General features: G+C 37.7%; 2 protein-coding genes across 5 annotated transcripts in view; both read right to left on the bottom strand.

The window, feature by feature from the left end:
• Nucleotides 1-25,230, bottom strand: part of SCYL2 (SCY1 like pseudokinase 2) — a 58,058-nt gene that overhangs the window by 20,784 nt on the left and 12,044 nt on the right. For 3 of the 4 annotated variants that reach the window (XM_045187229.3, XM_045187230.3, XM_045187232.3), the window contains exons 2-11: nt 24,656-24,860; nt 18,961-19,118; nt 17,115-17,259; nt 11,254-11,403; nt 9,895-10,116; nt 9,342-9,458; nt 8,646-8,771; nt 8,032-8,208; nt 6,507-6,518; nt 6,273-6,395 (exon numbers count right to left, since the gene is read on the bottom strand). In XM_045187229.3, the coding sequence (XP_045043164.2) occupies nt 6,273-6,395; nt 6,507-6,518; nt 8,032-8,208; nt 8,646-8,771; nt 9,342-9,458; nt 9,895-10,116; nt 11,254-11,403; nt 17,115-17,259; nt 18,961-19,118; nt 24,656-24,832 (1,407 nt within the window). In that variant the 5' untranslated portion in view covers nt 24,833-24,860. The remainder of the gene's footprint in view (nt 1-6,272; nt 6,396-6,506; nt 6,519-8,031; nt 8,209-8,645; nt 8,772-9,341; nt 9,459-9,894; nt 10,117-11,253; nt 11,404-17,114; nt 17,260-18,960; nt 19,119-24,655; nt 24,861-25,230) is intronic. The other variant, XM_024579089.4, reaches the window with a different exon arrangement.
• Nucleotides 594-2,353, bottom strand: LOC112321650 (actin-like protein 7B). The gene has a single exon (XM_024579092.3). It carries the CDS (start codon nt 2,042-2,044, stop codon nt 791-793), a length of 1,254 nt encoding a protein of 417 aa, XP_024434860.2. The 5' UTR covers nt 2,045-2,353; the 3' UTR covers nt 594-790.

Genomic DNA, 25,230 nt, shown 5'->3' with positions numbered 1-25,230 from the left:
ACTGTAAGAAATAAATTTCTATTTTTGATAAGCCACCTGGTCTGTGGTATCTTGTTTAAGTAGCCCAAACTCAACCACCCACGTTTGCTCTTCTGGAATTGATCATGACCTGGGTCAGGAGACCTGGACTCATCTACTAGCATGGCCCCTCCGCCCTGGTCCTCAGTTCCCCACCTCCACAGGAAGAAGAAAATCACATGACTTCCAAAGGACCCTCTGGTTCCTCCCACACCCTCTGGATTCAGTGGCTCTACTTAGTGTGACTGCAAAAAAAGCTGTAATTTTGGCTGAAGCTGAAAGGCAGATGAGCAGGAAAGGCCCCTCATACTCAGGAGATGCACACCTGTGGGCTATACCTTTGAAGGGAGCAGAAGTGAGGGGAGCTTAGTGAGGGAGCCTGGGGCAATCAAGCACCAATGATGCCATGGGCAGATGACCACTGGGTAGAAACAGGAGATGGAAGTCAGACTCCTGGTTGTGAGTGTTGCCCCCATGATGACCCAACAAGAAGCCACACTCTGGGCTCTGACATGTCACCCTCATTTGGGGAGGGGTCACTGAGGAGGGCCCCTCCCACTGGCCTCCTACCCCTGCTGCTTCTGACCTAGCAGAGCAAAAGGTGCTGACACCTCTAAAACCAACTCCCCACCACTTTCCTCTATCAGACTAAGAAAGAAATTCAGACTAGACAAGAGCCACTGTGTTAAAATTTTATGTGAAATTCTATAAAATGTATAGAGTGGCCAGAGGTCACCTGCCCACAAGTCCTGGCCTGTCTGGGTACCGCTGGTCAGCACTTGATATGGATGGCTGCACTGCCCTGCTCCTCAAACTCTTCCTTGCTGACCCAGAACTCCTGGAAGGTCTGCAGGGACGCCAAGATGGAGCCACCAGTCCACACAGAAGTCTTCCTCTCGGGTGCAGCAGATACTGTGGGGCCGTCCCTGGGGCAGAGGAGGCTCAACTCCCTCTGGAAGCGCTCGGGAAAGCCATCCAGCATGGTGCAGCCGCCACACAGCAGCACGTTGGCGGCCATCTCCTCCTTGAAGCCTGCCTCCTGGCAGTGGCCCAGGCAAGTGGCTGTGAGCGCAGGGAGGCCGGGCTGGGTGCTGCCCACCAGGCTGGGTTTGAAGAGCATCTCAGCGCACTGGAAGCGCTCATGGCCAATGGTGATGAGTTTGCCGTCGGGGAGCTCGTAGTCCACGCGCAGCTCCTCCAGGGACAGGCCGAGCTCCTCCTCAGGCAGGAGAGCTGCGTAGCAGCATGTCTTCTTGATGTGCTCGACAATGTGTAGGTGGTTGTCAGTGAGTTTGTGGCCAGCCTTGTTGAGCAGCTGCAACAGGTAGTTGGTAAGGTCCCTCCCAGCGTAGTCAGCACGGACCGTCAGGCCTGGCAGCACATTGCCCTCTGAGATGGGGACCACGTGAGAGACGCCATGCCCGCTCTCCACCACCAGCCCTGTGGTCTTACCATAGGAATAGATGGACAGGAGCGACTGGGATGTCACATGCATGGCAGGGAAGCCAAAGGTCTCAAACATGAGCTCTGCATACTTCTCCCGGTTACTGCTAGGGCTGAGTGGGGGGTCGGACACCAGCACAGCATACTCTTCAGGGGGGATCTTCATGACCGTGTGGAAGATGTACTCCCAGATGTTCTGGACACAGTCCCAGTCCACCACAACACCGTATTTTAGAGGGTTAACCAGCTTCAGAGGTGCCTCCATGTCGAGCAGCTCGTGGCCCACATACATCTCCTTGTGGGTGTCGCCCACATCAGCTGCCTCGGAGTGGCGCTTGCCCACGGTGGAGGAGATGAAGTAGGTGGGCCTCGGCTCTCCTGCGTAGCCACACTTGCAGTACTGCGAGCCCAGGTCGATGATGAGCGCCTTGACCTTACGCACATTCTTGGGCTTCACCTTCGGCTGAGTGGCTGCACCTATGTCCCAAGTGCCAACATCAGGAGCTGACAATGTTCCTGCCTCTCCAGGGTCACCCTGAGCTGTGCCCACAGGTGTGGAGCTCGGGCAGTTTCTCGTTGCCATCTGCCTTCCTTGCTCACCTTTCTCACATCCACATCCTAGAGCTCCGTGGAGAGAAATGAGGGTCCACCTACAGCAGTGCCTTGGGAACCACTCAGGATTGTGATGTCACTGGGGGCAGGTCCATTCCAGCAGCCAGGGGAGGGCTTGGCTCTGGCAGGCCTGTGATCTGTCACCCCTAATCCCATCCACTTAACTTGACTTTGCTCTGGACAGAGCAGGTGAACAGCACAAAAGCCCAAGCACATTGGGGTCTTAGAATTTTCTGTTCCTGACCCCTTAAATCCATGCTTCTGATCCTCTGTTCACTAAATAGACAAATACCTTTTCCTCCTCTACTTCTTGGCTGTAAGAGTGATGTATATTTGGAGAACCAAGATGGCAGCGTAGGTAGACACACTGCGCCTCCTCGCACAACCAGAACTGACAGAAAATCGAACGGCAAGGAAGTCCGACACCAAGTAGATAAAAAAGAAACATACATCCAGACTGGTAGGAGGGGCGGAGACAGGCACTGGGGCGGAGAGGACTCGCGTGGCCGTGGCAGGACCGAGACTGGCGGAGTGTGGGATGAACGGGGCAGGCAGTCTGACCACTAGCAGACCCTGTGGCCCCACATTTGCGCACAGATAAACCCAGAGGGTCGGACTCAGAGTGGCTGAGGGGGCAGGCAGAGCGCGGGTAGTACCCCGTGGCCCCACACTCGTGCACAGATAAACCTGGACGAACAGCAGGGAGCGAAGCAGACCGAGTAACCCAGGGCTCCAGCGCCGGGAAATAAAGCCTCAAACTTCTGATTGAAAACGCCCGTGGGGGTTGGGGCGGCAGCAGGAGAGACTCCCAGCCTCACAGGAGAGGTCGTTGGAGAGACCCACGGGGGGCCTAGAGCGTGCACAAGCCCACCCACTCAGGAACCAGCACCAGAGGGGCCCAATTTGATTGTGGGTAGCGGAGGGAGTGACTGAGATCCCACAGAGTGGAGCGGGCGCCATTGCTCCCTCTCGGCCCCCCCCCCCCCCCCCCCCCCGTACAGCGTCACAGCCCAGCAACCAGCATTACCCCGCCCCTGTGAACACCTAAGGCTCTGTCCCTTTAAGTAACAGACGCGCCAAGATAAAAAAAAACCAAAATGGCCCAAATGACAGAACACTTCAAAGCTCCAGAAAAAATACAACTAAGCGAGGAAGAGATAGCCAACCTATCGGATGCACAGTTCAAAACACTGGTTATCAAGACGCTTACAGAATTGGTTGAATTTGATCAAAAACTAGATGAAAAAATGAAGCCTATGCCAAGAGAAACAAAGGAAAATGTACAGGGAACCAATAGTGATGCGAAGGAAACTGGGACTCAAGTCAATGGTGTGGACCAGAAGGAAGAAAGAAACATCCAACCAGAAAAGAATGAAGAAACAAGAACTCGGAAAAATGAGGAGAAGCTTAGGAACCTCCAGAACATCTTGAAACGTTCCAACATCCAAATTATAGGGGTGCCAGAAGGAGAAGAGGAAGAACAAAAAATTGAAAACTTATTTGAACAAATAATGAAGGAGAACTTCCCCAGTCTGGCAAAGGAAATAGACTTCCGGGAAGTCCAGGAAGCTCAGAGAGTCCCAAAGAAGCTGGACCCAAGGAGGAACACACCAAGGCACATCATAATTACATTACACAAGATTAAACACAAGGAGAGAATCTTAGAAGCAGCAAGAGAAAAGGACACAGTTACCTACAAAGGGGTTCCCATAAGACTGTCTGCTGATTTCTCAAAAGAGACCTTACAGGCAAGAAGGGACTGGCAAGAAGTATTCCAAGCCATGAAAGGCAAGGGCCTACATCCAAGATTACTCTATCCAGCAAAGCTATCATTTATAATGAAAGGGCAGATAAAGTGCTTCTCAGATAAGGTCAAGTTAAAGGAGTTCATCATCACCAAGCCATTATTATATGAAATGTTAAAGGGACTTATCTAAGAAAAAGAAAATAAAAAATATGAACAGTAAAAATGACAGCAAAACTCAGTTATTAACAACCACACCTGAAACCAAAACAAAAGAAAACTAAGCAAACAACTAGAACAGAAACAGAACCACAGAAATGGAGATCACATGGAGGGTTATCAATAGGGGATTGGGAGGGGGAGAGAGGGGGGAAAGGTACAGAGAATAAGTAGCATAGATGATAGGTGGAAAATAGACAGGGGGAGGGTAAGAACAGTGTAGGAAATGTAGAAGCCAAAGAACTTGTAAGTATGATCCATGGACATGAACTATAGGGGGGGAATGTGGGAGGGAGGGGGTGGGCAGGATGGAGTTGAGTGAAGGGGCGGAAATGGGGCAACTATAATAGCATAATCAATAAATATATTTAAAAAAAAGTGATGTATATTTGAACCCTTACAGCAAGCCACAACAGAAATATCATATGTTACTTAACAGAATCTCATGGGTAGGAGGAGCTGAGGAAATGGAGACTCATAATTCCAATGACTTGCCTACAAGCAGACAGCTTGTGGCGTGTTTGTAGTTTAATGCAAGTTCATCCAACTCCAACACACCAGGTTTCCCTAAAGAGTGTGGGGGGCCCCAACAGTACTTTCATTCCTTTAACATTTACTGGGTTTATGGTGGGTCCAGCCCAGTACAGCCCACCAGTTACAGAAACTCAGCCACAACCAGTGCCCAGTCTCGGTGGGAGGAAGATGGAATGGATGCAGAGGAGTTTGCCAGTGAGACTCTATTGGGAGAACAGAGGTGCACAAAAAAGGGAGCAGTCATTGGAGACAGAGAATCAAAAGGTTCCCTAGAGAGGTGATGCCTAAGTTGAGTTCTGAAAGATATGCAGGCATTTGCCAGGTAGTTGAGAGAAAAGCATCCCCAGCAGAAAGCACAGCCTGAGCAAAGGCTCAGAGGGGGACAGAGTGGAGAACTGCCTGTACTTAAGGTGTCTGGAAAAATGGATGAAACTAGAGGGGTCATCGAGCCAACCAGGGAGGGCCTCAAACACTAGGAGTAGGAGCTTGGATTGAATTGAGGACACTTGGAAAACAAAAAAAGACTAATCAGACTATTGGTCATATTTGACTGCTAAAAATTTTACAAAGATCTGGGTTCAGCTGTAATATAAAGGAGCAAAACTCTGAGACCTAAAAGGAGAACTGAAGAAATTCTTGCAAGACTCAAAGGTGGACTAAACTAGGGCTGTGATAGTGTAGAAGAGTGCAAGGGACAGGTTCTAGAAAGTGTTGAAGGTTCGTTCCCCGACTGTCCTCAGTTCTATCCAGGCTCTTGCTCTAGCATTTGAGGCCTTCTCTGACTGGCTCCCATGCCTTCTCTAGCCCCAAGCATTGTATTTACATTAGATGGCTGGATTACATGTGGAAAGTGAGGGAGAAACATGAACCTCTTACCTCTGCCCAAAGAAAGAAAGATGGTTCGTCATCAGAATGGACAAATTCATGAGATTCGCATGGGGCCCCACCATCCAAAACTGCCCCAGAACCCACCAGAAAACAAACATATTAGGGTTTTGGTGATGAAGAAAAAAGAGAAAAAAGGGAAGAGAAACAACTGGGGTTGAGGAAGTTTTCAGAGAGAATTAAGAAAAGCAGAAGTAGCTGAGCGATTAGGTGACATGCATAGGGAAATAAAAAGGGGATTTTAAGACATAATACTGCTATCAAGCATGTGAGAATGTTAATGAAGAACTCATGAGCATTTCTGATTGCTGAACTGTTTCTTGGAACATGGCACTTTGAAACTGGGTTATGTGGGGCACAACTTCATAAGGATTAAAGTGATGAGCATCACCAAGCTCCACTGGTAGTATCACAAATCAGAGAACCTAAGGATTGGACACCTGATCCAGCATAAACAGCTGTGAGTCATAAAGTCTTCCTCACATTGGATTTACATATGTACCTCTGAGAAGAGGCCATTAACTGGTCTGAGGTCTACTTTTGAGGTTGTACAGGGCAAGCTAATTCTTCCATGTGACAATCCTTATGCTATTTTAAGGCAATACTTGTGGAAAAATAAATACGTACATAAATAAAATAATTTAGTTAAGAGTGGGTACATTTTAGTAACAGTGTATAATGCAATTTAAGGGATTAATATATACTACTGAGTTTCACATAAAAGATTTTATGATTCTAACCCAAAAGGTACCTTACTTCATTCTCCTGCTTGAAGAATCAAAATCATCATTAAAGAAGAAAAAATCAAATATTTTACCTGGATCTGAATGGAAGGAGCCTCTAGTGCTCTGTAAACCATTGGTAGGACACTGTTCTTTATTTCATCAGGAGGAGTTTTGGTTAGCAGCAAATCCATTTTTTGTAAGAAAATTAACAAAATCTGTGTAGAAAAAGGGAACAATGTATTAAAGTCCAGAATCTTTACATGATTTTATGTAATACAAAATTTAAAGTATCTTCTAAAGGGTAAGTTATATATTTTGACACTTACCATGTTGCTAGCCTGAGAGCATGGAAGACAAAAACATACAAATCAAGTATCTTACATTTCTGGAAGCAAAATATTTAACATCTGCCCTCGGTTTAGACATCTAACTAGAGGCCCATTTTCTAACTCTCACATATCTTCAGTAATATATCACTCACCCACAAGTACCAACTATCTGGAAAGCAACTGGGTAAGAAAATAAAAGCCTGAGGGCAGCAAAATCACAAGGCCCAAAGAAGTAAATTCGATCACTCGGCTTCTAAGGGCTCAAGAGAAAAAGAAAAGGTACAGCTCGAGAGAAGAGTAAAAATGAATGTCAGGAAAAATTCTAGAAATAAACATTTCAATTCATTTTTCCACTTAGCTGCCACCACATACCTAAATTATAAGGAACAAACTACCCCTTCTGTTCTTGAAGAACACTTAAGTCTTGCCAAGGCATGGTTAAAATTTTTCAAAAGGAATTTTTAGCTGGATTACTAAGGGAAAAAAAGAGTACCAAAGAATAGAGATAAATAAGAATTCAAATAATAGATTCCTTAGGAGACTATATTGACTGATGCACAGCTCAGTGAACATGAGGCTCCACTACTTTCTCTCCTGACTTCTTAACAATATTTGCATAAATCTGCTTCAAAGCCCATAGTTCCCTCACCTGCCCTTTCCTTAGCCGCAGGAACTCCTGCCTTACTACCGCACTTCCTTCTGTTCCCCTCCTTTCAAGGGAAGGACTGCAAACAGCCTGCCACAAAACCGTGAAATCAGGTAGCTGAGAATTTGCTAATAAGCTATTGCCATGTAGTGGCAGAAGCATGTAATAATATTTACTATCTCCAGAAAATTTCATCCTCTCTCAACAACCTCTTTCTTTATGGAAATGAGCAAAAGAGAAGCTTTATGAGAGTAATGACTTGCTCACTCTTAAAGGACAATTCCAACCCAGGTGTTATGATCCTCCTGCTCCTAAATCCAAGACTACCTTGAATCTGGCAAATAAATATTGTAATAGAGTCCATGTTAGAGACTAACTATGTTTTTCACTTACAATACACACACGTTACACTTTTGGGTACTGTCAGCATTTTCCCTTTTCTGACAAAACTATTCATTAACAATAAAATAAAGAAAAAACACTGGCAAAAACCATCTTTAAATCAAACATCCTGAATAACAAAAGAACAAAAAAACTCAGAAGTATAGGAGAAATATTAATCCGTCTTTATCCAAATCTATAACTTTCAATAAGGCCAATGGGAACAGTGTAACACATGCAAAATCTCATTATAATTTTCTGAGATGGTACCTTATGAAGAGCTGCAGACATTTACTTGGAAAGTTCAATTATAATTTTAGGAACAGTTCACTTCAAACATGCAAAACAGCAGACTAATGGAAGAGAAAAGTTTCTTATACTTACCTCATTTTTTAAAATGTCAGATATTCATTCCTTTTGTTTTCAATGATAGTCATCGTTGATTAACATCACTAAAGAACAGCAAGTAAATAGGAAAAATGCCTATATACATACCTGTATTGGCTCTTGCTGTTTGAAGACAGGGCCAAGTTCAGGTAGAATTAATTTGACATACTCTTCTTTGGTGCATTCTTCAGCAATTAGAAGAACATTGGGCAAAACAAAAGGTACCATGTCAGGATTTACAAATTCTGAAGTCAAAGAGGGCAAAATTCTCTGCACAATGACACGCTGAAAGGCAAAAATTGTTTTTATAATTTATTTCAGGTCTTTAGTATTAACATTGAAATTACACTTGCTGGTGAGACAATGACCTCCACAATGACAAGAGTATGGGCTTCTTTGATTTCCGGTCAGGGCACATACCTGGGTTGTGGGTTCAATCCCCAGTCGGGGTACATACAGGAGGTAACCGATCCATGTTTCTCTCCCATATCAGTGTCTCTGTCTGTCTGTCTCTCCCCTCCCCCTTCCTCTCTAAAATCAATAAAAACATATCCTTGGGCGAGGATAAAAAGAAAAAAAAAGGTCCACTAAACTTGTGGCTTCAGTCTGCAGTATTTCATAGTCATAAGTTACACTTATTTCTTTGGAAGAGTTATAGCAAGTCAAAGTAAAGTTGAAATTCTGAAGTCCTGACTATAGTAAGAAACTGATCAACAACAAACCTTGGGCAGTTTTGGTAGAACCTTTGGCAATCCTTTGAAAAACTGTGATTTCTGAAGATTGTCTCTTTGGAATAAGGTATCAAAATACTGCAGTGTTACTGCACCAACATCATCAAAGAAGGGAATCTAAAAACAGGAAAATACCATTATTTTAATAAATATTAAAGTACTTCTCATATCTGAAATTGCCACAGTTTAGTGAAAAAAGTATTCAGAACACTTAGCAAAATACTAAAGAGCACTTCATAAAAATTTTAATTATAAAAATCAGAATAAGAAAGTAACAAATTATTTTTATTGAGTTGGCTGGAGTAACATTTTCTTTCTATAACTAGTAAAATATTGAAAGATTAAGTAAAAATCTTGAAGGTATAAAAAATATCATTTATCTATTAAAATCCATGCTTATAGGAATGAATTAGAGGGCTATAAATTCTTGGGGTGCCCAAAATTTCTGCATATTTAATTGTGACTGTTAGGACTCTTGCTTATTTGAAATCTTAATTTTATATCAGAGCAATTATATACACACATTTTTTAAATGTTTAAGAGTAAAAGAAGCTAAATGTTTAATACATTCAAGAATATAGGTATTATCTGGGGACTATATCTGACTGAATCTTGTTTTGGAAGCAGTTAACAATTTTTTTGTCCCTCCACTCCACTGAAGGCAGGAATTCATGTGCACTCACTTACCTTTGTCATTTGATCTGCATCTGGTCTTACAGTTGGAGTTACATTTAACAGTAGTTTTACATGTTCACGGACTTCCTCAGGTATATTTGTAAGAGAACTAGATCCTAAACGACTCAACTATTCAAAAAAGTGATAACATTAAATATGAATATAAAATATTCAGAGATATGCATTTATATTGTCAAGTCCACTTAAGACACTTAAAATGTACTCAGAAATATATGTTTAGATTAAAACAAATTGCTAATTCTACTACTGCATGAAAATTAAAATACTTATCTTTATTACCTGAAACTGTTTTTATTCCTAAAACCAAATGCCCAATATTTTTAACATATTTCAATATTCAGCTAGTAAATACATTATGATTACAGCTAAAGTAACAAACTTTAACTAATCCTCATTAGTTACAGAATTACTTTTTTAAGTTGATTGTATGCAAACTTAAAATATAAGACACTCAGAATTTTCTGAATACATTTTAGAAAAAAAAAGTCAAAGCAGCAATCAATACATTTTTAACGCAAGCAAATATTTAAAGGCAAATAAATACCTGATCCAACTGCCTACTGAAACTCTTGTAAATATCTTGCTTATTAACTTCAAATATAGGTTTCCCTTTGTTAAATACAGCATAAATGACAGTTCCTAAAGAGTACATATCACTGGCTGTTTCACAGCTCACAGAAAGTATGTATTCAGGAGCCAAATATTCAGGATTTGGAAGACACAATGATGGTAAATTTGGGTCCCATTCTTTACAAGGAAACTTGGGCTATAAGACAAAAAAGAGATTTCATAGCTTAAATATTTCAAATGAAAGCAAGCCTTTACCAAGCAGCAATAATCTAGTTTTAAATTCATATTCAGTCATACAAGTAAAAACTGTCATCCCCACTTTAAGCCCTAAAATCCCCAAATTCCCAAAGAGGGAACAGAAAGAACTGTTGAGCTTTTGAGATTAGTGGAGCTCTCTTCCAGAAGACAATTGTCAGCTTATCATACAGCATGAATATGGAAAGGTCTGGCCTACGTTTTATGATACACAGGTTTCAAGTTTCACGGGCTGAAACAGACTATTGTTTGAAACCTTGCTCTTTCACTAACTAGCTATATCACTTAGTTAACAGGTTCAAATGGTTGGTGTAAGATTAACCAAATGGGAAAAACAGGCCTAGGACAGTATTCCACCCATAGTACATAACGCAAATTCTTTCTGTTTCCCTTAAAAATATTTATTTAAATTACAAACCTATTTCAGGATATATCAAGGTCCCTTTAACAACTACATATAGTGAAGACTTAAAATACTGCAGTGTCTTCCAAGTATAAATAGGCAGGTATCACAATCACTAAGTAACAGGAGTTTTGGAACCAGAAAGACTGGATTCAATTCCTAGCTCTACCATATACCGCCTGCCAAAACTTGGGCAGGTTATTTCATTCTATGAACCTAATGTACTTGCCTGTATTTTCCCTATACCTCAGTGACCTTGTTTTAAGAATTAAATAAATAAACACATGAAAAGTGCTTCAGTAAATGCTAATGTTGTTATCGTGCTTCCTAAAGATTCTGTGGTCAACAAGTTGGGGAAATACTGGTAGAGATTCACAATGTCTGTTAGTGTGTTTGACATTCTGAGGGGGAAAAACATCTTAACCCAATAGTTCTCAAATTTATTTGACTCTAACATCTTTTTCTCAAGTAACATTGACTAGTGTGGAATTAATGAGCTGAAGAATACTCTTAGATACAGTGAACTCTAAAAATTTTCTGTACATTTAAACATACTACTGTACCATGCAGCCTATTCCTATACATTTATGAGGCTTACAAATTCTCTAGTTCATTCCAGATGCAGTCACAAATTTCCACAGCTTAAAAAAATTAGGAGACTAAAACCTTCATTACCTCCTGTTCAGAAGGATTGGTCGATGATACACAAAAATCAAAGCCCATTATTTTCCAGGCTCCACTTTTATTCAAAATTATATTTTCAGGTGTAATATTTCCATGAACCATTTTCACACTGCTATGCAAAAATGACAATCCTTCAGAAACCTGTAAATGGAAAATAACCAGACATTTTACATTACATAAAACTCCTTTCAACTACAATAATGAAATGTCTCATAACTCGTAATTACTGCTTCTCCCAGTAAAACTTATTACACATCAGGTAACAAATTTCATCATAAATGCAAAAGTGTAGATTCTCAGTTGCCAGCATAAATGAAGCAACAGCAGGGAAGATAAAGTTATAAAACCAAAGAACAACTACTTATCAAGTTCTTTTCTACAGGCACATAAGCAAAAGAAAAGGTAATACAAAAGCACTTTGCTATCCAAATCTACTCAGTTCCTGACTTTTAAGTGAGGAAATCCTGATCCTGATTTACAGCTGGTAAATATGAAGATATCTTTGTCCATTTGATTCTAATTCTTAATATTTGTATATACGTACACTTCATACTGAAATTCAGTTTTTCTGAACAGCACTGAGCTCAGTTTTCAAATAGTAACTAATGGTCCTCATTATCACATTGGATTAGTATTTATGCCTATGATTACCATGGAATTTGTTAACCAAAAATTGAAGACTGACTGAATTTTGTTTCCCAAAACAAAATTTTGGCACATTAATGCACTCTTACTTCCAGCTCCCTTGGAGACTGCTTTTTGGTTTATTTTACTGGTCCCTCCTCATCACCCCAACCTCCTGGACTCAATGTTTCAACCTCTCTATTCTCCTTCTACTCTTTCTCAGTGTTCTCACAGGTTTAAATACCATCCATAAGGTGATTACTCTCAAATAGCTCTACAGTCCAGGCTTGATTATCTGACTGCCCTCTTGACTTCTCTCCCATTGAATGTTTAAGCATCTCAATCTTAGAACGATCCAAAACTGAGCTTCCCTACAAGTCAAATCTCTCCTCTACAGCCTGTCCCATATCAATTAATGGCCACCTCATTTTTCCAGTTGTTTGGGACAAAAACCTTTGAGTTTTCTTACACTGCACTTTTTCTTACACAGCAAATCTCAGTAACTTCATCATCAAAATATATGTCCTGAGAATTTGATTCTCTGTTACCACCTTCCCTACCCTGAAACATCATCATCTCTTGCCTGTATGACTCCAGCAGCCAACCTATCTCATATCTTTGTTTCTGCTGTTACTTTACTACAGCAATTTTTAACCGGTGTGCTGCAAGAATTTTTAAAATATGCAATACCTATTTAGTCAAGGGCACTGACCTCTTTTCCCTTAGATTGTCAAATAAAAAAAATAACAGTCAACACAACAATAGCCATCCAGTGTGAATAAATCAGCAAAATTTGTATTTTTTGGTATGCCACAGAATTTTAGTAATTAGTTTATGTGTGCCATGAGATGAAAAAGGTTGAAAATCACTGCTCTATTACATAGTTTAATTCTCAACACAGCAGCTAGAGTAATTCCATTAAAACATAACCCATGGTCTAGACTTTCCTGCTCAAACCTCCCAAAGACTTTTCCGCTCTCTCAGTAAAATCCAAAGTATTTTTCTGGCTTTCAGGGCTTAGTAAGACCTAACCAGTCATTAACTCTCTGCCTTATCTCCTGCTACTCATCATCTTATTTGCTCTGCACCATTCCAGGTATTTCACTGTTCACTGAACATGCCATGCAGATTCTATGTCTCAGGGACTTTGTCCTTGGCTGTTCTCTCTGCCTATAGCGTTCTTTCCCCTGTTATCTATATGGTTTGCTTTTTTCCAGGTCTTTACTCAAATATCCCCCTTTCAGTGATAAACGCCTGACTACTCCAGTCAAAAGTGCAACTCCCCTTTCCTCCCCATGCAAACTATCCCTCCTTCCCGCTTCCTTCTGTTTTTCTCCACAAGTATTTATCATTATAATCTAGTGTACTATATATTATTGTCTTTCTTCCACCATGAGACTGTGAATTCCAAAAGGCAGGAATTTGTGTCTATTTTGCTCACTGCCACACTTCCAGCACCCAAAACTATGTCAAACATATAGGTGACCAGTAGATATTTGCTTAATAAACAAATAGGAAAATGAATTCTCTAAAAACTCCCTTACAGCTTTCAACATGAAGGAAAGTCAACAGTTAAGAATGTAAAGAGTACTATTTTAAAAGATATCTGGATTCCTGTCCTCACTTCATCACTTGCAACTTTGAGCAAGTAAGTCACTGAACCTGCGTAGGTTCCAGCTGGTGAATTATTTCAAATGATGGCATATCAGCTTCTTAATAAATGCAGGAAATCCTATTAGACTCCACACCACTTCCAACTCCCATTCCCACAGTAAGTCATCAGGGCCTATTCTACCTCTATGAAACTTCACCCTGTCCCTCTAGTCCTTCCTATGATGCTTGACCAACACTCTCTTTTCCTTAACTATCATTAATTATTTTTGCATGCAAGCACTATGCTAAGCACTTATAAATTTATATATCTGATTGTGAAAAATAACCCTGGATAGAGGCATGATTCCCCTTATGTTTTCCCCACCCCCAAATTCCACTCTTCTAGAATGGTATCTCTAAAATGTACATTAGACCAAGTCGTTTACCTGCTTAAAGTCCTTTAGTGTTCCCCATCACCTATAAGACCTTTTTCTATATTTTCAGTTTCATTTTTCGTCACTCCCCAAAATACAACATGCTACTTCTAACTGCCTAAACATTTACATTCAGTGACTAGTACAATAAACAATTAGGAGCTTAATATTTTTCAAATGAATATTTTCCGGTTCTGACATATCTGAATCCATGAATTCCACGTAAGATTTAATTTTTAAATATACATATTCCTCAAATATAATTTATAAAACATGTAAAGTTTTTCAAGCCTAGAAAAGTTTTCCTAAAGTTTTAAGGAAAAAACAACCCTTATTATATGCTTATCGTGTATTTCAGGCACTAATTTGGTAGGTGACTTTACATAATTATCTCAATCTTACCAAACACTTTGTGGTTAGGGGGCAAAAGTTCCGATGTTCACTACAAAGCTACAGTGTGGTACTGGCATAATGACAGATATTTAGACCAATGGGACAGAATAGGAAATCCATAAATAAATTCTAGTATATATGGTCAATGATTTTCAACAAAGTTACCAAGATCATCCAACAGGGAAAGAACAGGAATTTCAACAAGAAGTGCTGTGAAAACTAAATTCCCATATGCAAAAGAATGAAGTTACATGTTAAAACATACAGAGTGGGGCAAAAGTAGGTTTACAGTTGTGAGTATGTAAAACACAGAGGTCTTTTAATATTATTTATTATTCTATCATTTTCCATATGAAAACTATAAATATACTTTTTTCCCCACCCTGTATATAAAAATTAAGTCAGAACAGATCAAATATCTAAACATAAGCCTGAACACTATGAAACTCTTAGAAGAAAACATAGGAGAAAATTTCATGACACTGGATTTGGCCGTGATTTCTTAGATATGACACCAAATGCACAGGCACCACCACCACCAAGAAATAACAAATTAAATGTATCAAAATAAAATACTGTGCATCAAAAGGACAAAATCAACAAAGTAGAAGAAAATATTTGCAAATCATATATCTGACAATAGGTTAACATCTATAACATAAAGTACTCCTACAACTCAACAAAAAGACAAACCACCTTACTAAAAACGGGCAGAAAACTTGAATAGACATTTCACCAAAGAGCTAATACAAATGGCCAATAAGCACAAGAAAAGATGCTCAAATTCGCTAACCATTAAGGAAATGCAAATCAAAACCACAATGAGATACCATCTCACTTCCATTAGGATGACTACTGTCAAAAACTAGAAAATAACAAATGGAGAGAACAGAACCTGTGTGGATTATTGATAGGACTGTAAAATGGTACAGCTGCTATGGAAAACAGGATGCTGACTTCTCAAAAAAACCTGATGAATACTACAATATGATGAACCTTGAGGACATTATGCTAAGTGAAATAAACCAGTCACAAAAAGAAAAAAGCGTATGAGTCCACCTATATAAGGTACCGAAAGTAGTCAGATTCATAGAGATGCAAAGTAGAATCATGGTTGCCAGGGGCTGGGAGGTGGAGAGGGAAGTATGGGAGTTATTGCTCAGTGGGTACAGCTTCAGCTTTGCAAGATAAAAGAGGTCTGGAGATGGATGGTGGTGAAGGCTGCCAATAATATGAATGTACTTTATGCCACTGAACTGCACAGTTAAAAATGGTTAAGATAGTAAAATTCATGTTACGTGCATTTTACCACAATTAAAAAGTACATACTGTTAAGAGAATGAGATAAGCCACAGACTGGAGAAAATATTTGTAAATCATGTATAAAACAAAGGACTTGTGTGACCACAATACATAAAAAACTTTCAGAAATCAATAAGAGAAAACAACTCATTCAAAAAATGGGCAAAAGATCTTAACAGATTTTCACCAGACAAGATATTCAGATGCCAAAAAAGCATATGAAAAGGTGTTCAACATCATTATTCACCAGAGAAATGCAAATTAAAACAAGATACCACCGTACACCTATGAGAAGGGCTGAAATTAAAGGAACCAACCATACCACATTTTGGCAAAGATGTGGAAAAAATGAACTCTCATACACCGCAGAGGGCATATAAAATGATACTACCACTTTGGAAAAGTTTGTCAGTTTCTTAAAAAGTTAAATACACACACACACACACATACATCGTTTGATCTAGCCATTCCAATCCTAGGTATTTAAGCAAAAGAAATGAGCGTATGTCCATATAAAAACTTGTACATGAATGTTCACAGCAGTTTTATTTGCAACAGTCAAAAACTGTAAGCAACTCAAATGACCATCAACAGGTGAATGCATAATCAAACCATGGTATATCCTTACAATGGACTACTACTCAGCAATAAAAAAGTATTGATACATACAACAATATAGATGAATCTCAAAACAATTAGCCAGACCGAAAAAGAGTACATATTTTATAATACCATTTATAAAATGCTAGAAAATACAAACCAATATATAGTGACAGAAAGCATTTCAGTGCAAGAGATAAAAGATAAGAAAGAGCAGGGGCAAGAGATTAGAAGGGACAGGAGGGAACTTGGAGGAGTGGTGGATATAAGCATTATTAGTTTGATTGTGGTGATGGTGTGTAAACTTATAAAACTATGTATTTAAATATGTGAAGTTTTTTGTATGCCGATTAATTATACCTTAATAAAGCTATTAAAAATAATAAACAGAATGTTCTCTGTCCCCAAGGAACTAAGAATCTGCTGCATAAATTTACTCTGCAGAGCTGAAGATATTTAGCTAAGCAGAGAAGGAAAATTTTTAAAATGTGGACATATATGAAATGATTAACTATCTCTTGATAGCTATTAAATAATTTCTTTAAAGATATAATTTATTTTTATTAACTACTTCATTATTTCAGCTTAATATTTATGAAATCCATTCACAAAGTCTAAAACTCAAAAAAATATATCAAAAGGGAACCACCCCATCTAGCAGTTAATAAGTGCCCTTCTCTAAAGGTTACCAACATTAACTTTCAAACAATTAAAATATAATGTAAGCCTAAAAATAAACTCTATAATATTCCAGAATAAAGAAGTAATTTTAAAATTACTGAAAAGATACAAATGTTTATATAAAGTAGTTTATATAAAGTAGTTTATATGGCTAATAAGTTTGAGATAGCCAAAAATAATTTTGAAGAAATTAATTTTTTCCATGTGATAAATAAAAATACATACCTGAAGCAAACCATATTTAGTTTCTACATCATAGAGTTTATAATCCTTAGTGTCTGGAGACACAGGAGAAGGCAGATTTTCCCAGTTACCTAGGACATTGGCTAAACTGGCAAAAACTGGTTCTGCACAAAATGCCAAACAATCCCTGTTTTAAAAAAGAAAAAGTTTATTCACTATCATTTTTTTCACATTATCAAAATGAAATACACATAAAACATTAGTGGTCCTATTCAACTATCAACAAGAACACAAACTATTTTAGATTCATTTTCAGCATTGACATAGCAACTTAAACCAATAGGCCAATGTCAGGAAGCTCTGTATATGAATTATACTGGATAAATCATCCAACAGTCTTTTAAACTAAGTGATATTAACAGCTGTCATACATTTTTTAAAACTTAAAAAGTCAGGAAATAGAACATTTCAACTGTGCTTTTTGAATGACTGATATTCTTTATGGACAATGAATAAACTGATTTAAAATACTGTAATATTATACCTATAATACTATTCTTATTTCTAAGACTATAATTTTCAGAATATGCTCAAAGGAACCTACAGATGTCCCACAGATGCCTCTGGGTAAGAGGAGTCAGAAACAGGGATAGGGAATAGGTCCAAGTCCCCTGTAATGAGTTTAATCAGAGCAGCTTTGCTTTTATCTACTTTGTATATCACTTTGAAAGGTGTCAGAATTTTTAAATTTTTAAAATTACTGCTCATTGATGTGTAAGAATATATAGTAATTAAAATGTTAGATATTAACATTTAATAACTTTATAGAGTAATGATCAGAATGTCTTCAGACTTTGAAGACAAACACCCAACTTCAAGTCTCAGTATCCCTATTCCTTCAAGAGGTGGGAGGTCTGGAACCTGCCAGCTCTGTTTCTCCACCTGCCTGTTCCACCCCTATCCTTAAAATCCTAGGGTCTACAAACACATTTGCCAAACCATTTAATTAAGACCTCTTAATTAGCCCTGGCTAGTGTGGCTCAGTGGATTGAGTGCTGGCCTGCAAACCAAAAAGTCACCAGTTCAATTCCCAGTCAGGGCACATGTCTGGGTTGCAGGCCAGGGCCCCCAATTGGGGGCACATGAGAGGCAACCAATCAACATCTCTTGTACCGATGTTTCTCTCCCTCTCTTTCTCCCTCCCTTCCCCTCTCTAAAAATAAATAAATAATTAAGAGAGGGAATACAGTCTGCTAAGTAGGAAGAAAGAAAGAATAAAGTAGGGGTTATGAGTCTTTATAGGTAGGGCGTCTACAAAATATTAAAAGCACCACAGGCCTGAGAATTCAGTTAAGATGACACAACATAAATTTCATTCTAACTGTCATTCTCAGCAACAGTTCCCAAGCTCACTCTTGAGAAATAGATGGTAGAGTAGCTCAGGGCTATGGACTAACGTGCTGGGCATGGTTAAAGGTTAAATGTCTAGAACAGTACCTGGGACACACATTAAAATAGCCCCCAAAGAGAGAATCAATGAAAAGCAGACAAGAAGTTCTAGCAAATTTAACAAGGACAGCTACTTTCGGACAGACTGTATTCTATACTTCTCTTGCATCTTCCACTTTGACTATTGTAGTGCTGAGCATAGAATAAGCAAAAAGACTCACTACAAATGTAAAGAAAGCTTCAGTTAGTATTTCAAAAATAGACATGTACACAGAATATGCAAATAAATTTTAGGGAAATAACTAATCCTTAAGAACTCAACATTCAGTTTGTAAAAATGTTTCACTGACAGTATACTATATAGACAGATTTCATATATAAAATGATTTTCAACCACTTGTTCAGAAAGTCCCTTATACAAGTTTTTATAAAGATTTACCTGGATTCTTCTAAAGGATGCTGGACAGTAAGAAGTCGAGGGTGTCGTAGTCGAGTTAACTGTTGGACTCCTCGTTTCAGAGAATCAATGATTTGATCCTTTTCAAATTTTTGATATTTGTCAATCAGCTTTTTATCAAAGACAAAAACAGCCACTTCCTAATAAAATAATTATGTAAATAATTTTAATCAAGAATATATAAAAGTAACAATTTGTGCCACAATAGTCTACAAAAACTAAAAATACCATAAAAACTTCAGTACCATTGTGATACTTTTCTGATATATAAAAGCTGGTTTCCCCATGATTAGTAAATCTGAATATTTTTAAAGGTAGGAGACCCAGAGCCCTCATCTAGGGGGAACGTAGGAAAATCTCTATACCTGAACTCTGGTGTCAAAGGCACACATAAACTGTGTATAATGTGTTGTCCCCTATTAGTAATCTCTCATATAACCAGAATTCAAATAAAAGTTAAAAGTGTTTAAAAATTAAAAATTCCATTCATAATGATAACCCTGGAGTATACTACAAAGTTTTTAAATGATCCTTGAAAAAAAAAAGTTTGTACATGTCAGGGAGTTATTGTTTATACGAACACCAATTTATAAGTATTTTACGTATGAATAACATGTAATTTCCCTCTCTCCTTCCTCCCTATCCCCATCTTGTTATGGGTAGTAATAGGAATAGTTTCCAGTACAGGAAAATGCTTCCCCTATCACATCTCTTTGAGATCATTCACAGCTTATTTTATACTATTAAAATCAAACATTTTCTTTGGCTGTCATCTGCTTTCATTCTCTCAGTTACCTAAGGAAAAATAGTTCCCATCCAGTTACCCAATCTTAACAAAGCAGTCAAAAAACAGCCTTATTGATAGCTGATGTATTACCAATGCTAGAACTCCATCACAAATGAAAAGAAATCTGATAAAGCTGGAAGCAAAATTAGCAAGAATCAATCTAGCCTTCCAAAATTCCTTGAAAGACATGTTTCCCATTTTTTATTGAATTTATTGGTGACACCGGTTAACAAAATTATACAGGTTTTGGGTGCACAATTCCACAACACATCATCTGCACACTGTACTGTGTGTTCACCACCCCAAGTCAAGCCTCCATCTCTCACCATTTATTTTCCCTTCACCCTCCTCTACATCCCCCACTGCCCTCCCCACCCCATGAAAGATTTTTAATGGCTCTTCCACAATTTCTATGAAAGTCTCTTCCAAAATCATCCAATTAAATCTACCACAAAACTATCAATATCCAAGACCGTATCTTTTTATTTTTATTGCTTTCTTTTCTAATTATTTTTTGCCACAATATGATTGTTTTCACAACTTAGCCTAGCAACCTAATCACATATATGTATACATACAAATGAGTTAAGGATATTAAAGAACTGAGTGCCGAAAAGTGGTAATAACATAAAAGGACTATTTAGTTACTGAATATTAACGTCCCATTCCCCAAGCATCTGTATACTTTTTAGAAATTATTCCATTCCAGAAAGCAACCCTATGAGACCAGTTATTATCCTCAATTCAAAGATGAGGGAACTGTGAAGAAGACAAAAGAATTATCTAAGATTTCACAACTGTTAAGATGAAGAATCAAGACTGGAACCTTATCAGCCTAACCCTAGGGCCCACATTCTGTGCAAAAATACCATTCTGCCCCACCCCCTGAAATAACACATGGTCAACACATATAAAGCACTCCAGTAAAATATGACATATGCCTTCTGAAAAACAATAATTTGAGTAAGAGCTTTAAATAGCAATCATATATAAGTATATTATCTTACCTCTTTTGATCATTTTGAGATACAGGACAATCAGGAGTTAAGAGTATTATGTACTATTAATTTCAACTAAAACCAAATGAAGTTCACGTTCTTATTTCACTATTTATGTGCACAATCTTATTTTAGTAAGTGTTCTGCTTTAACACATTTTATAAAGGCATCCAATTTAAATCTACTTTTTCCAGATGTTTTAAGTCTTTTAAAAAAAGATCACGTGAAATGGCTCTTGAGCTCCTGCACTTTCACCGCTTTTAAGGAGGAATACTACAGTTCACAAAGAAGAGGAAACAACACAATACTCTCTCTCAGACATTAATTTGTTTTAGGTCAAAGATGGAAGATTCTTGCATAGGATAGAATAGGTTATCAACTTCCTTAAAAATATTTTGTTTGTTCCAATCAGTAAATAAAATAGACCAATTTCAACGAAGTTGTTACTAATTAACTAAACCCTTAGGACTCATACTCACGCCCTAAGAGAAAACTCTTAGCCTGCACCTCAAAACCTTTCATCAGAGCAGATTATCAGCCCTGGCTGGTGTGGCTCAGTGGGTTGAGCACCAGCCTGTGAAGCAAAGGGTCACCGATTTGATTCCCAGTCAGGGCACAGGCCTGGGTCGTGAGCCAGGTTCCCAGTGGTGGGTGCCTGAGATGTTTGTGTTGTTTCTCTTCCTCCCTTTCTCCCTCCCTTACCTTCTCTCTAAAAATAAAATATTTAAAAAATAAAAAAATAGCTTATCATCTAATTTCTAATTCGTGTTTTCCTTCTAGTACTTCACTTTATTAATCACTCTACAAATACATATCACTTGTGTGTAACTCCTGCCACCTTATATGTATTACATATGAAGAAAGAAACCATGCCTACTGGTAGTCAGTAAAGATAAGTGATTACTAGAAGCCTTTTATTACCTTGAATTAAAATCTTTTTCAACTTTTCATTACGAAAATTTTCAAACATACAGAAAAGATAATGTAGTACAATCATCCAATATATATACCTTCCAGTTAGGATTCAACAACTGTTAACTCTAAATAAAAATTGAGGTCCTTTTTTATAGAAAAATTACTAAAACAAAATATAAACCATATTTGGCACTCTACTGTTCATTTATTCACTTCATATTCTTTAAAATACATTAGGAAAGAAAGCCACAAAAAAGTATTTTTTGTCAATAGCCTATCTTTAAACAAAAAAAGCTATGAAATTGTTTATTCAAAAAACTAGTATTTCTCAAAATGGAGGCTGTATATATCTTTTGGTATAGGTCTAATTTATAATTTTTAAAAGCTACTTTGCCTACGACAAAGTTGAACACTTGCTAAAAACAAGATAGTTTAAGAACTAAAATCTACGTTAATGTGTACCGATGTGTCTGGGATTCCCTAACCATGATCATGGCCTCCACTAACCTATCCCTCAGAGCCACCAGACACGGTTTTTGAAACGCAGATTCCCTGTAATCTCTACATTATGTGCCTTACATGACTGGCCAGGGGTGACTACCCAGCATCATACTCCTCATTTTTCCATGTGATATTGGAGACATTCCTTTTTCAAAAGGATAAAACAAAACTTAAATTTTTATTTAGATTGAGTTAAAATAAGGTGGTTTTGAGAAGACTGAGAGATACAAGACATATATACCCTTATATATTTTTAACTATTAAAACTAGGTATGAGAATCTCCTAGCCCAAAGTCCCTAACCTGGTGTTACCTCAAAGTTAAAGTCAAATTTAAGATCATATATTCCGCTATAAAACACAACTGCAATCAAGTACACTTGTATGCTAGATCAAGAAAGGCTGGGAGGGTAAGAAAGACATCCTCAGTCTCAATGCCCCTTTACAGGGTAAAAAAAAAAGAACTAAGGAAAGTATCAATTTCCTTTTTTTTTCTCCCAGTTTCTCTAAGATCACAGAAAGTTCTATGTCTCATTGTCCTCTATGGTAATACTAGCCACAGGTGGCTATGGAGCATTTGAAATGTGACTAGTATAACTAAAAAACTGAATTTAATTTTATTTAATTTCAATTAATTGAAATAGCTATATATAGCTTGTGACTACCATGTTGAATAGCAAAACTCTTAAGTTATCTATTGTCTAAGATTTCGTCTTAATAAAAAGGCAATCGAAAAGGAATTAAAACTGTTCAATTAAGGGAGAAAATTAAATGAGACTTCAGTGCCCAGATGGGTAAAGACTTAGCCGTTCCTTCAGGAATCAGCCAGTAGTTCAGACAGGATAATCAGTTCTGACCCATAAGGTGTGAAAGAGGAAAAAAAATTCAAAACCAAACCCACAGAGAACACTAAAATATTCCAAAACTATCTTTTTCCTCAAAGCAATGAATTTGGGACTGATGGGAGGATGCAGTAAAGTTTCCTAAAAGAACCCAGTTCTGACAGTCAGCAATTGAGTACTGGCGTATTATTTTACAATATCTAATCAACTACCTATTATTTGTGCCTCATTCTCATGTTCTATGAGCAGCAACAGAAGCTCCAACATCATGAGTAGTCAGTATGTGAACTACTAATATGAACACAAATACCTACAACACTTTCAGTTAAGCACAAAGACATTGTTATGTTACTACTTCCTTAATGAATAATGTAAATTTTAGTAATTTTTTTTTCACCTTTCCCTTACATAACTGATTATAAAAGTGATTTGTGCTAATGTTGAAGGTTTGTCATTTAAAACTACATGAGCTGTTTAAGGAGTCAATACCCAAGAAACCACTTAATTTGTGGATGAGTTTTTGGTGAATTGAAAGAAAACAATATTCAAAAATGACAAATCAAATCAGCATTGAAGATACAGGTAAACTTTAAAAACAAGACTTATAGGTCAGGTACAAACCACACATGCCAGCAGTCTAACCTACTACCAAGATCCCTACTTTATTAAAGTATAATCAAACCCAATTCAGTCATTATAATAGACTTGTTTGGGAAATGAGCTGGTTTTGGAAAAGTGACAAATAATGCACATCCACATTATATGACTGTGATAGTCACTGGAAAATATGTGTAATCAAGTCCGTACGTCTTACAATCCAAATGCTTCACTTGTAGGAAAATAAAAGTACTTTTGGAAATGGTAATTTTTATTTTTAAAGAACATATTTTGTACAGAGGCCATAAGTGTGAAGATTTTTCAATCCTTTAACAATTCCAACAGAACACTGTTAGTAAAATTTAACACTAATGAGCCTCCACATTTCAAAGAACGATCTGTTAGTCTCTTAAGTCAAATTTAAAAAATAATAATACAACTCACTCAAACTACTCCTCACTAAAAGAACAATTAGTTTTAAAATAACTTTGAAATCAGTATAAATCAAGACACATTACTGATTATACCCTACAAACATATTTCCTTCTGATGGTAAAAACTATCAGGTTAAACACAAAAGAATATTAAAGAATTCTGTTTTCTAGAAGGCTATAAAATAAAAGAGGGAATAAGAATGCACTAAGTAAGAATGCATTTAAAGTTGGAAAAATTTAACTAGGTACTTTACCAACCAATAACTTATTGACAAATATAAAAGGGAACATGACAATCTTAATTCTAAAACATACACCTTGCTAAATATTAAAATCTAATCCTATGTACTTATTTGCTCAGCTGATATATTTATTTTATTAAGTAAGCAAAATTAAATTATGAGATCATATATCAAACAATATATTTATAACCAGGAGACTCAGGGCATGCTTAAAAGCATTTGTTTTTGTATGACTTCATTAGATGAAATGAGAACTAAAAAGCCCATCAATTTGGCATTTTTTAACATAAAAATGCAGACATGCATATTATGATACTTATTAGCATGTGTGATTTTTTCCTATTGGACTCAATTAAAACTTACCTGTTTTGTTGATTTTTTTGTGCCATTAAAAATCTTCCAAGCTAGCCCATTGCCACCACTGGCAATGTGTCGACCAACATCAAATTCTCTAGTGACAGGATTTCCCATTACAGCACTAGTGACGTCAGCTGTTACTTTTGTAACAGTACTCTTCAACTTATTAAGCATGGACTCCATGGCTGCAATATTGGGTATTTATAGTTACCTAGAAACACGGGGGATAGAAGAGCTTAGATCATTTGTTTTTACTAGTTTAAGCACTTAACATTCATTCATTAGTCTGAAAAGCTTAATATACCCATACAATGAGCAAAACAATCCTACAGAGAAAAAAGCTACAGGTTAGTGTGGTCTTCTGAGAACCCAGTATAACTTGCACGCGAATTTAGTGTAGGAAGGAAACTGTTCCCCTCAACTTCAACTGTTACAGACCAGGAAGAAAAAGACATATTCACACTTGACACTGATATGAGTGTTGCTCAACTACATAACTCGGACCCTTTAAAACATACAGTGGTGTGGAGTCGGAATCTTCTTTCACACTAAAAACAACCACATAAAACTTGAAAAGAACA

This window comes from Desmodus rotundus, chromosome 3 (genome assembly GCF_022682495.2).
Source record: "Desmodus rotundus isolate HL8 chromosome 3, HLdesRot8A.1, whole genome shotgun sequence".
Taxonomy (NCBI): Eukaryota; Metazoa; Chordata; class Mammalia; order Chiroptera; family Phyllostomidae; genus Desmodus; species Desmodus rotundus.
This window is presented reverse-complemented; position numbering and strand designations above follow the sequence as displayed.